This window comes from Papio anubis, chromosome 4 (assembly GCF_008728515.1).
Source record: "Papio anubis isolate 15944 chromosome 4, Panubis1.0, whole genome shotgun sequence".
NCBI lineage: Eukaryota > Metazoa > Chordata > Mammalia > Primates > Cercopithecidae > Papio > Papio anubis.
In genome coordinates this window covers 6490613-6502771 of record NC_044979.1, presented here as the reverse complement: position 1 = coordinate 6502771, position 12159 = coordinate 6490613, and the positions used below count along the sequence as shown (strand labels likewise).

The window sequence follows — 12159 nt, the reverse complement described above, 5'->3', positions numbered from 1 at the left end:
ATATCGACTCTTCCTCATCCTGAACTGAAAATTGACCAGAAAAATATAAAAAAAGAAAAGACTCTTCCTGTGTAAGATTAAGGTATGTCTCTATTTGTCTGCTTGTATATAGAGAGTTTATTTAAAGAGCAATGTTATTTTTAAGGGTAGGAGTAATAGCTTATTCATGTAGTTATGTAGTGTATTCTTAAGGGTAATATTCTGTTGCTGTTGCCATTCTGAGTGGGATGTTTTCATCCATTATATGTTCTTATTGTTAGAGAAGTTGTTGATTTTTGTCTCTTCATTTAGTAACCGGTCATCTTTTTGAATTTTTTTATTGCTTTTAGTTTTTCACTTAATTTCCTTAGTGATTCCAGGTATACAGTTATCATCTATAAGGAATGAAATTTGGCGGGCACGGCGGCTCACGCCTGTAATCCCAGCACTTTGGGAGGCCGAGGTGGATTGCCTGAGGCCAGGAGTTCAAGACCAGCCTGGCCAACATGGTGAAACTCCGTTTTTACTAAAAATACAAAAATTAGCTGGGCATGGTGGTGCACGCCTATAGTCCCAGCTACTCGGGAGGCTGAGGCAGGAGAATCACTCACACCTGGGAGGTAGAGGTTGCAGTGAGCCCAGATTGTGCCACTGCACTCCAGCCTGGGTGACAGAGCAAGACTCCGTCTCAAAAAAAAAAAAAAAAAAAAAAAAAAAAAAAAAAAAAAAGAAATTTTAATCTCCTCCTTCTTCCCATAATCTTTTCCTTTACTCTGTTCTTTTTGATTTGTAATATCTAGTTCTTCCTAAACAGTGTAAAATCAGAATAATGATAGTAGATCTCCTTGGCTTAATTCTGGCTTCAATAAGGATTCTTAAGTGTTTCATTTTATTTTGGTTTGAGATTTTTTTTTCCCCATCATCTCTTCCTAAGGAATCTTTCCCTTTTTAGCTTAAGTTTTTTACTTTCTTTACTTTCCTAGATTGAGCCTAGATTTTTTTTTTTACTACTTCTGTTTTTTTTTTTTTTTTTTTTGAGCTAGAGTCTCACTCTGTTGCCCAGGTTGGAGTGCAGTGGCGCCAGGGCTCAAGCGATTCTTGTGCCTCAGCCTCCTGAGTAGTTGGGACTACAGGCACGTGCTACCATGCCCAGCTAATTTTTTGTATTTTAGTATTGAGATAAGGTTTTACTATGTTGCCCAGGGTGGTCTTGAACTCCTGAGCTCAGGTGATCCAGCGCCTCACCCTCCCAAAGTGCTGGGATTACAGGCATAAGCCACCACGTCCGGCCTATTTTCACTACTTCTTAATTGCATAATTTGAATTAAAAAGCATTTCCTACATTTTTTTTCATAGAGTACCTACACACACACATGTTTTAAATAATAAGATAAAATTGCTGCATTTGGTAGCTGGGCTCTGTGGCTCACACCTATAATCCTAGCACTTTGGGAGGCCAAGGTGGGAGAATCCCTTGAGCCTAAGAGTTTGAGACCAATCTGGGTAACACAGGAAGACCCCTCTCTACAAAAAATAAAAAAAACTTACCCGAGTGGGATGACATGTGCCTGTGGTCCCAGCTACTTGGGAGACTGAAGTGGGAGGATCACTTGAGCCCAGGAGGTTGAGGCTGCAGTGACCTGTGATCACACCACTGTACTCCAGTCTGGGTGACAGTGAGACTGTGTCTCCAAAAATAAAAAAAAATAAAAAAAAAAAAAAAGGACATATGGGTTCTTTCTTCTGAACTTCTGACCAGTATTAAACTTCAGTATTATAGATACATCTTGCTAAATGTGGGTGGAAGGAGGTTTTGGTAGAATGTGACAGTGAGGTTGGGGAGCTTGCATTATATAAAAATGCTAAAGGTGACTTCATGTGGTATAGTTGAGGTCAGTGAGTTCTAAGCTGGTTGACCACCAGAACCATGCGGGTGAGGGAGAGGTATTAAGAACACAGATGCCCAGCCTTCTCTGGAGATTCCCATTTACTGAATCTCACACAGCCCCTGGGAATCTGTTCAGGAGTTCCCCAGGTGATCTGGTCAGCCACATGTAGCTTATTGTTTCTCGATGCCTACGAAGATCTTAAACTTGCCTTCCAGGTAAAGTAAGCCGTGATACAACCGGAAAACTCAATCTGAAGTCCTGTATTGGATAGGTAGACATTCTGAGGAACACTTTGAGGACCTGGGCCATGTCCACCCGCCTCCCCATCCTCAGTCTGAGTGCGGCTCAGTGATTAGTACAGTGCCTGCTACATTGTTTCTAGCTAGTAAATTGGTTGAAATAGGGAAGTTTCTTTTTTTGGTAAATGGTGTCTTGAGCACTTGCCATATTTAAGAATTGTGTTTTGCTGTTGCTTTTTTGGTCCTGCTCTTCATGGCGTTGAACTGTGATGTTATCATGGGACAGGCCAGTCTAGCACTGAATTTTCCTGGGAAAGAATTTGAGGATGCGTACTTTTTAGATGACATCTGCTGAATTATATTTAATAGATTGTCATTGAAGTTTGGGATGGATGAGGCTGTGTCGGTGCAGATTTTATTAAAATTTTAAATTTGAATGTCTCTTAAATTTTGTTTGATGTTTGTTACGTTATGATTATTCAAAGTAACAAAACTTCAAGTGTATTTGATACTATTAATGTATAAGGAATAGTCCAGGAAAATGGAAAGATATTACATTAGGATAAAATGATCTGAATAATTTGTGCTTTTGCCAGTATTTTTTAAAATAACTTCAGTTCCGCTAGGAGGGTAAGGATCTTATAGTAAGTTGTTAGCACATGAGAATATTAGGGCCAGGCGTGGTGGCTCACGCCTGTAATGCCAGCACTTTGGGAGGCCGAGGCAGGCGAATCACAAGGTCAGGAGTTTGAGACCAGCCTGGCCAACATGGTGAAACCCCATCTCTACTAAAAACACAAAAATTAGCCAGGCGTGGTGGCAGATGCCTGTAATTCCAGCTACTCAGGAGGCTGAGGCAGGAGAATCGCTTGAAACAGGAAGGCGGAGGTTGCGGTGAGCCAAGATCATACCACCACACTCCAGCCTGGGCAAAAGAGCAAAACTCCGTCTCAAAAAAAAAAAAAAAAAAATTATTTTCCTCAGTCATGAAAATCATCATTGCCTTAATGTCATTGATACTTAAGGTACCCGTGTGACCCTGACACAGAGGCCTCCTTCCAAGATGATACTGTCTAAAAGAACGATGTGGCTCCAGAATCTGAATGTTCCAGCAGCTGCTTAGTTGAATTTTAGAGCTGTGGGCCTAACAGCGTTCAAGTCTGTTTTTGTATTCTGACATTTTCCTGCTGTGGGCCGTAGTTACGATTTCAGGGTACAAAACTTTGGGATGGAAATGAGGCATAGTTGTTGAAGGCCTATCAGGTATCTACTAGATCTACCATTTGTTTCATACATTTCATTCTCACCACTATACAAATTAAACTGTCCATGGTGTACAGTGGAAAGAATGAATGCTATCACTTGGGACCCAGAACACATTGCTTGTTTTTTTCAACTTTTCAGATTTTTTTTTTTTTTTTTTTTTGAGACAGGGTCTTGCTGTCACCCAGGCTAGAGGGCAGTGGTGCAGTCATAGTTCACTGCAACCCCGAACTCCTGGGCTTAAGGGGTCCTCTTGCCTCAGTCTATCATCCCCATTTTACAGTAACTGACATACAGATAGGTAAAGTAACTTGCCCGAACATACATATTTGGCAAATAGTGGGGCTGGAATTTGAACTCAGTATGGTGACAAAGTGCAAAATATGAAGATGATATAACAGCCTCAAACTTAGCACCTAATTTTAATAAATGTTAACATTTTACCATATTAGTTTCAGTGGTTTTTTTTTTTCTTTTTCTGAAACCCATTACACATAGGCCACTGCTTCTGCTTAAGTAGGAAATTGTAGGAGATGTGATTTTTTTCTGGTTCCATCAGATTCTTTTTCTGACTTTCAGCATCCTTCTTGCAAATATTGGTCCTTCCCCTAGCAGTCTGACGATGATTACCTTTTTTATGACTGGTGAGAATACATTGAGCAGTTATTTCTGGAGTATTTGCCATGTGCCAGGCACTGTGCTGGGGGTGTAGATATAACTATGAGAAAGGACCCTGTTCTGGGCAGCGTGTGGAACTCACAGTCTAACAGTGTGGGAAGTTGGATTTATTTAAGCATAAGGTGCATCATTTTTGTAGGAAGGAGCTGATGTAGCTTGTTAAAGACACAGATTTGATGATTTTAGTGATTTCTGGTCTGCTTGTTGGATTCTGTAGGCATCTTTAGCCTTGGGTTAGTAATTCACTTATTTATATGTATTTTCTGGAATATAATTCCAGATGTTAAAATTGGGAAGGATCTGGAATTCTAAAGGTCAGGCTCTGTTGCCTCCATTCTGGGTGGGCTCTCGGTTGGCTCTGAACTCCACCTTGTAGGTGGAACCCTGGAGTGGAGTTGTTGTGGGTCCACTTGGCCTCGTACTCTGTTTGCAGCTCTTGAGTTGTGGAACTGGAGAGGGCTTCACATGGTCTTACCTCCAGAAGCTCCTTGTAGGGCCTGAGGAGTCTCAGGACTTGGCATTGCCCTGGCTCCTGTGGCTTGAAGACCTCAGATCCTGTGGAAGTTCAGCAGTCGTATGTGATTTGAGGGGAACTGACTTTTTTTTTTTTTTTGGTCTCTTATCCATTCACTGTGTGTTCAAAAATAGTAAAATTAGCATATGGCAAAATATATTTAAAAATTGTAAAATTAATTTATTAGAATTTGGAAGTATTACCAGATCAAAAATTTAATATCAAGCATCTTGAAATAATTTTTAAGTAGAATGAATGAATAAAGTTAGTTTCAACACTGCTAGTATTAGCTAGCATTATTACAGAATGACGGCTTGGTTGTCCAGACGTTACTGTTAATTAGAGTAATCCTAATAAGAAGGGAAGCGCTGATGAGTCTTCTCAATTTACTTACCGCTTTTCAACTTTATTTCCAGCAGATGGTTCTGAGTGGTGTTTTTTTTTTTTTCCACCACCCCCCCTTTTATATTTAGGAGATTAGCAAGTGCTTTTGGAACAGATAGTAGTATTTTGGCATTTGTTTTAGTTAAGACTTTTGGAATCTATCATGCAGTGTCTTGACAGAAAATGGGCTCCTTCTGAAATGAGATGATAAAGAGATGCTCTTGTCAGATGATTCTCAGGAGACGGCAGTAGCTGTTTCTTAGACATATGCCATGACATTTTAAGAAAATTATATAATCATTTTCTAACCGCCGCCCCCCACCCCGCAAAGTTCAGGAAGTTTGTATGAAAGTTCTAGGAAGTAAGTATACTTCTTAGAGAGCCAGCGTTGGAATTAGCCTGCATATGTAGATTGGAGTTCTTTTTCTGCAGTTCACTAGTGTGGGCAGTTTAATCAACTTCTCAGCACCTCCCTTTTCTCATTTGCAAAACAGGGATAATTTCTACTTTCTTCACAGGGTTTCTGTAAAGATAGAGTGTAAAAGCACTTTTAAAGTTATTAGGGATGCATAAATGTAATTTATATGTTAGTATATATGTTTTTTTTTTTTCTACTAGAAACAAGCAGAATATTTTAAGTTTTTGCAAAACTGCTTTCTTTGAAATTAGTGTTTGATTCTCAGTAATCACAAGTTTTTTCTTTTTTAATTTCAAGGAGTATTCTGAGGCTTGATATTTTAGGACTTGGAGAGCTTATAATGAAAGACATTAATCCAGTATAGACGAGAGTATTATTATCTAAACATGTGTTGATGACTTTGTGCTTTTAGGTATACCAAGCTTGGCTACGCAGGCAACACTGAGCCCCAGTTCATTATTCCTTCATGTAAGTAAAGCTCTATCCTTGGGTTTATAAAGGTTTGTGTTTCTCAGAATTGTTCTAAGTGTTCTGATTCTGTTTTTCAAGGCATATTAATGTACTTATGTACTTACCATCTTCTTTTAGAAGACTGTTCTGGTTACCCACAACTTTCTAGTCCTTTTGTTCCATTCTGATAAAGCCCTTGTCACTGTCATTGGAATCTCAGCTTGGGTGGCCAGCAGGTCCGTTTATTCAGTTATAAATGCCTGAACTGCCTAGAAAAAGTGTATCTGGTCGTTAAGGTTAATTTGTAATTTTAAGTACATACAATCTGTTAGCTTAGTAACTTAATGGACTGAATATCTCCTGTACTACACTATTCACTCTATTGAAAGATTTTTTTTTTTTTTTGGTGGAAATGATAGGCCTGGTGACTGTTTTTATTGTGTTCAGTAGTGTTCTATTTTTGTTTAAGTTTTAATCAGTAGAGAATAAGTTTAACAGAAGTGTCCTTGCAGTTTGGCATGGGGCGTTCTGCTCACTCACTATTTCCTGTAGGAGTCTTCCCGAGGTTAGTCAGTTGTTAAAGGATGGGATTCTCGGCTGGGCATGGTGGCTCACGCCTGTAATCCTGGCACTTTGGGAGGCTGAGGCGGGTGGATCACCTGAGGTCAGGAGTTCGAAACCAGCCTGGCCAACATGGTGGAACCCTGTCTCTACCAAAAATACAAAAATTAGCTGGGTGTGGTGGCGGGCACCTGTAATCCCAGCTACTTGGGAGGCTGAGGCGGAGAATCACTTGAACCCGGTGGGTGGAGGTTGCAGTGAGCCGTAATTGTGCCACTGCACTCCAGCCTGGGTGACAAGAGTGAAACTCCGTCTCAAAAAAAAAAAAAGGGATAGAATTCTCTGGAACTAACTATATTTCAGGTTATTATTTGGAAACAGTTTGCTGAAGAGTAGGATGTATTCATCAAGCGTAAGTGAAATTCTGTTTTCTACATGTGGCTTTCATAAGATAAGTTGTGATTTTAGAAATCGTAAGTTTTTAGGGGGCTATGATGTTGTAATAACAGGCTTTGCGAAGAGTGAGGAACTTGGAGAGGGAAAAAACAGCTGGAGAGAAGGTGCTTGATTCGTGTTTATTCAGGGTAGGGCTAAAGCGGTGTTTGGTGAATGTGGGTATTCACATCACTAGAAAGTGGACTCCAGATTCTTTGGAAACATTTAAGTAACCTCATTCCAGTTCCTTGCTTGCTGAAAAACTGGCCATGAATGTGATTTTCTAGATGTAAACGTGCTGCCGTGAATGGGTTATCGTGATGACAGGCGTGATTGGTCTGCTGTGTCCTCATTTTGAATTCGTAAATGAGTGTCTTAGTGTGCTTGGGCTGCCATAACAAAATACTAAAGACTGGGGAAATTAATGTTACCATAGTCTGGAGGTTGGAAGTCCAAGATCAAGGTGCTGTCAGGGTTGGTTTCCGGTGAGGCCTCTCTCCACAGCCTGCAGAGGGCCGCCTTCTTTCTCTCTGTCATCCCATGGTCTCATCTCCGTGTCAGTGTGTGGGGTTGCTGGGGACCTCGCTGGTGTCTCTTTCTCTTCTAATAAGGCCACCACTCTTATTGATGGGGACCCCACATTTACCCTAACCGCCTCCCTAAAAGTTTCATCTCCAAATGCAGTCACATTGAGGGTTAGGGCTTCAGCATAGTGAATTCTGTGGGGACATGGTTCAGTCCATGACAATTGGTATTCTGTAGGATGAATCAGTCTTTTGTGAATTTCATTAATGTGAATGCCCCAGAACCCGATCATTCCATGCTGAGTTGATAAATTGAACTTCCTGACTTTTCAAAGCAGAAGATTAGATTTTAACCTTGTTAAGTGCAACAGCTATAAAAGGCTGACCTTGCACCTTTTGCTTTAATGTGTTGCCATTTAAAGCTGTCGGTAGCATTCAGTTGGCTGCCCCGTTTAACCTGTCGTCATTAATAGAGACGGGAAGCGAAGACAGTTATTATCAGGATTTCATTCACTGTCAAAAAGCAGGAGAGCTCTCAGACTGCGGCTGTCAGAACCTTAGCAGTCGCAGAAGCTGGGAGGATAATACAAATGTCAAAGAGGTGGGAGTAAAAGAACAGTTACTTTGTTGGGCTGAGTTTGTTGCGAGAGATGGAGGCCCCAGGAGTCAAGGTTAGAAGATGTTCGGGCAGAAGTGAGGATACTGAGATGTGGAAGTGAGGGCCTGGGTCACTGTGGACAGTTAGCTTGCTGCATGTCTTGGGACTGGGAGTGGAACCGTTTTGTGCAAGTGTGTGGATGTGTGGTGAGTGCTGGAGCAAGACTTTCTCCGCTGGGCATGGAGGGGAGGCACTGTGGGGGTGTGGAGAAGCAGGGGTGCTGTGGGATGGTGGGGAGAGCGCCAGGAGGTGGAGATGACCTGTGGAGAAGGGCCGGGTGGCGAGGGACTTGCAAGTGTCCTCTTAAGGAATTCTGTTTTTGTTTTGCGTACCAGGAATTTTCAGACTGTTTTTGAGGCTTCTCTCTGGGGCCTGGCCCACTGGACTAGAGAATCCTCAAGCCCTATCCTTGCCTCCAGGGGCATCTCTGCTTGTGTCTGTTTGTTGAAGCTTCTGTGCAGAATTTGGTTGCTTGAAGAAAGTTTTTCCCTACTTTTTCTGTTAAGTTGTTGGAGGATATCGGTGGTCCTGCCACAGCTTCAGGCAGAGAATGTGTGGTGATCAGAGAATGTGTGGTGTAGAAAGAGGCTGGAGGAGGAGCAGCGAGGGGCTAAGAGAAAGGGCACACATTTTGGAAATTCGATATGGGAAGAGTTCAGGTGTGAGAAAGTTTAAGACCCAGGGAAGAGAGTTAGGCTGCAGATAGAAAGTATAATAACGGGCGCCGTGGATCATGCCTGTAATCCTAACTTTGGGAGGCCAAGGTGGGCGAATCACCTGAGGTCAGGGATTCGAGACCAGCCTGGCCAAAATGGCGACACTCCATCTGTACTAAAAATACAAAAATTAACTCTGCATGGTGGCGGGTGCCTGTAACCCCAACTACTCGGGAGGCTGAGGCAGGAGACTCTCTTGAACCCGGGAGGTGGAGGTTGCAGTGAGCCGAGATTGAGCCACTGCACTCTAGCCTTGGGGGACAGAGTGAGGCTGTGTCTCAAAATAAAAAAACAAAAAAAACAACAAAAACCACACACACACACACACACACACACACACGCACACACACACACATTCCATGCCATGAACTCACCACCGAGGAGGAACACATCAGCATTACTGCGTATTTCATCTCTGTATCAGAGTAAATGAATAAATAATACATTATAGGTCGAGTATCAGCCCCTTCTTCTTTCCCTCTCTCTTATAGGTCGAGTATCAGCCCCCTCCTCTTTCCCTCTTTCCTCTGGTGGATATTTTCTGATTCTATTTCTATTCAATTTTTATCGGTATATAACATGTACAAATATACATTGTTTTGTGAGTTCAAACGTTTCCAAAATGGTATCACACTGTAACTAACTTTCTCCGTGGTCTTTAAAAAGAAAAACCCTCAATATTATGTTTTTATCATGTATCAGTTCTGATACATACAGATGTACATCAGAGTTCTAACGTGAATATACAACAATTTTTTTCCTTTTGGGTATTTTTCACATTTCTCTGTTATATAAAATGGTGCGGTAAAAATCTCCTTATGCATATCTGCTAGTTTCCTGAGAGGAAAGAATCAGAAATTGAATTGTTTTGTCACAGAGTGTACACCCCTTCATCCTTAGGCAACACCTTATTAGGTATTGCCACATTGCTCCTGCAGGAGGCTGTCCTGATGTATATCCCATCGGCAGTGTGTGAGAGTTTCTGCTTCATTCACACATCTTTGATAATTGATATTGTTTGACTTACATTTTGGTCAGTCTAATGAATGTAAAACGATGGCTCATTCAAAAAATTTCTGTTTCTCAGATTACTGGTAAGGTTCAGCACCTTTCATTGCCTGTTCATATCTTTGCCCATTTTTCTATTGCATTTTTAAATGGAATTACAGGAACTCTTTGTAGAGGTTAAATATGAACTTTCTGCAGACACTTTTTTATTCTAGGACATTTTAAAAAATTATCTTTTATCATCTGGAAATTTAAAATTTTGATATAGTAATACTTTTCAGTCTTTTTCTTTTATAAATTGTTTCTATTTAAAAAATGCATTTCTACTCCAAAGTCATAAAGACTTTCTATATTTTTTCTAAGAAAATTTTAAGTTAACTTCTGAGTATGGTGTGAAGGAGATAGGTAATTTTGTTTTCCATGTGGAAGGCTGGTTGCCCCAGCACTATTTATTAAAAAGTGTGTTCCCATTTGGCACACCTCCTTGATCATATTGAGGTTCCATTTATGCTTGGGAATATTTTCGGTGTCTTTATTTTGTTTCATTGATGTATTTATCTGTGTTCCATACTCACAGTGTTAAATACTATTACTTTATCATATTTTAATCTAGTGGATTCAATTCCTACTCATTTTTTTTCTCAGAATAGCTTTGGCTCTTTAGAATCAGCTTAAGTTCCATGAAAATTATAATGGGGTTTTGATTATTATTATTTTTATTTTTTTGAGATGGAGTTTCGCTCTTGTTGTGCAGGCTGGAGTGCAATGGTGTGATCTTACCTCACTGCAACCTCCACCTCCTAGGTTCAAACGATTCTCCTGTCTCAGCCACCCGAGTAGCTGGGATTACAGGTGTGATCCCAGCTAATTTTTGTATTTTTAGTAGAGATGGGGTTTCACCACGTTTGCCAGGCTGGTCTGGAACTTCTGACCTCATGATCCTCCTGCCTTGGCCTCCTACAGTGCTGGGATTACAGGCGTGAGCCACTACGCCCAGCCTTGATTATTATTTATAGTTTTTTTTTTTGTTTTTTGTTTTTTTTTTTTTTGGAGACGGAGTTTCTCTCTTGTTGTCCAGGCTGGAGTGCAGTGGCATGATCTCGGCTCACTGCAACCTCCCCCTCCTGGGTTCAAGTGATTCTCCTGCCTCAGCCTCCCCAGTAGCTGGCATTACAGGCATGCACCACCACGCCCGGCTAATTTTGTATTTTTAGTAGGAATGGGGTTTCTCCATGTTGGTCAAGCTGGTCTCGATCTCCCGAGCTCAGGTGATCCACTGGCCTTGGCCTCCCAAAGTGCTGGGATTACAGTCGTGAGCCACTGTGCCTGGCCTATTATTTATAGATTAATTGGGGAAAAATTTGACATCAAATTTGACTTTTGTGGATTGGAATTGAGTATTCCTACCCTTGAAGATGGTATATGTGTTTTATTGTTTATTTATGTCTCTTGTGTTTTTCAGTAATGTTCTAATGTTCTAAAGTTTTTTTTTTTGAGATGGAGTCTCGTTCTGTTGCCCAGGCTGGAGAGCAGTGGCACAATCTCGGCTCACTGCAACATCCACCTGCCAGGTTGAAATGATTCCCCTGCCTCAGCCTCCCGAGTAGCTGGGACTACAGGTGCACACCACCATGCCTGGCTAATTTTTTTTAGTAGAAACGGGGTTTCACTATGTTGGCCAGGCTGGTCTTGAACTCCTGACCTTGTGATCTGCCCATCTCAACTTCCTAACGTGCTGGGATTACAGGTGTGAGCCACTGTGCCCGGCCTTAAAGTATTCTTTAAAAAGCTCTTACAGGATGGGCACAGTGGTTCACGCCTGTAATCCCAGCACTTTGGGAGGGCTAAGGTGGGTGGATCACTTGAGGCCAGGAGTTAGAGACCAGCGCAGCCAACATGGTGAAACCTTGTCTCTACTAAAAAATACAAAAATTAGCGTGGTGGCACACACCTGTAATCGCAGCTACTTGGAAGGCTGAGGTATGAGAATCGCTTGAGCCTGGGAGGTGGAGGTTGCAGTGAGCTGCAATTGTGCCACTGCACTCCAGCCTGGGCAGCAGAGCCAGATGCTGTCTTAAAACAACAGCAGCAACAACAAAAACAAAAAAGCCCTTACAGCCTTACACAGAGGGCTGGACACTGGCTCACGCCTGTAATTGTAGCACTTTGGTAGGCCAAGGTGGGAGGATTGCTTGAGCCCAGGAGTTTGAGACCAGCCTTGGCAGCATAGTGAGACCTTGTCTCTACCAGAAATAAAAATAAATTGGCTACATGTAGTGAAACTCATCTGTGGTCCCAGCTACTTGGGAGGCTGAGGTGAGGGGATTGCTTGAGCCCAGGAGATTGAGGCTGCAGGGAGTTGTGACTGCCCTGCTGCGCTCCTGCCTGGGTGACATAGTGAGACCTTGTCTCAAAAATAAGCAAAACCCCAAAACAACTCTTT

At 41.8% G+C, this 12159-nt stretch overlaps 1 protein-coding gene across 10 annotated transcripts in view; it reads left to right on the top strand.

Moving 5' to 3' along the window:
* ACTR3B (actin related protein 3B) overlaps window positions 1-12159 on the top strand; it is a 99185-nt gene that overhangs the window by 17847 nt on the left and 69179 nt on the right. For 6 of the 10 annotated variants that reach the window (XM_031664989.1, XM_031664988.1, XM_021936459.2 and 3 more), the window contains exon 2: window positions 5777-5832. The exons of the other annotated variants lie outside the window; for them this stretch is intronic. In XM_031664989.1, the coding sequence (XP_031520849.1) occupies window positions 5777-5832 (56 nt within the window). The remainder of the gene's footprint in view (window positions 1-5776; window positions 5833-12159) is intronic. 10 annotated transcript variants of the gene reach the window in all.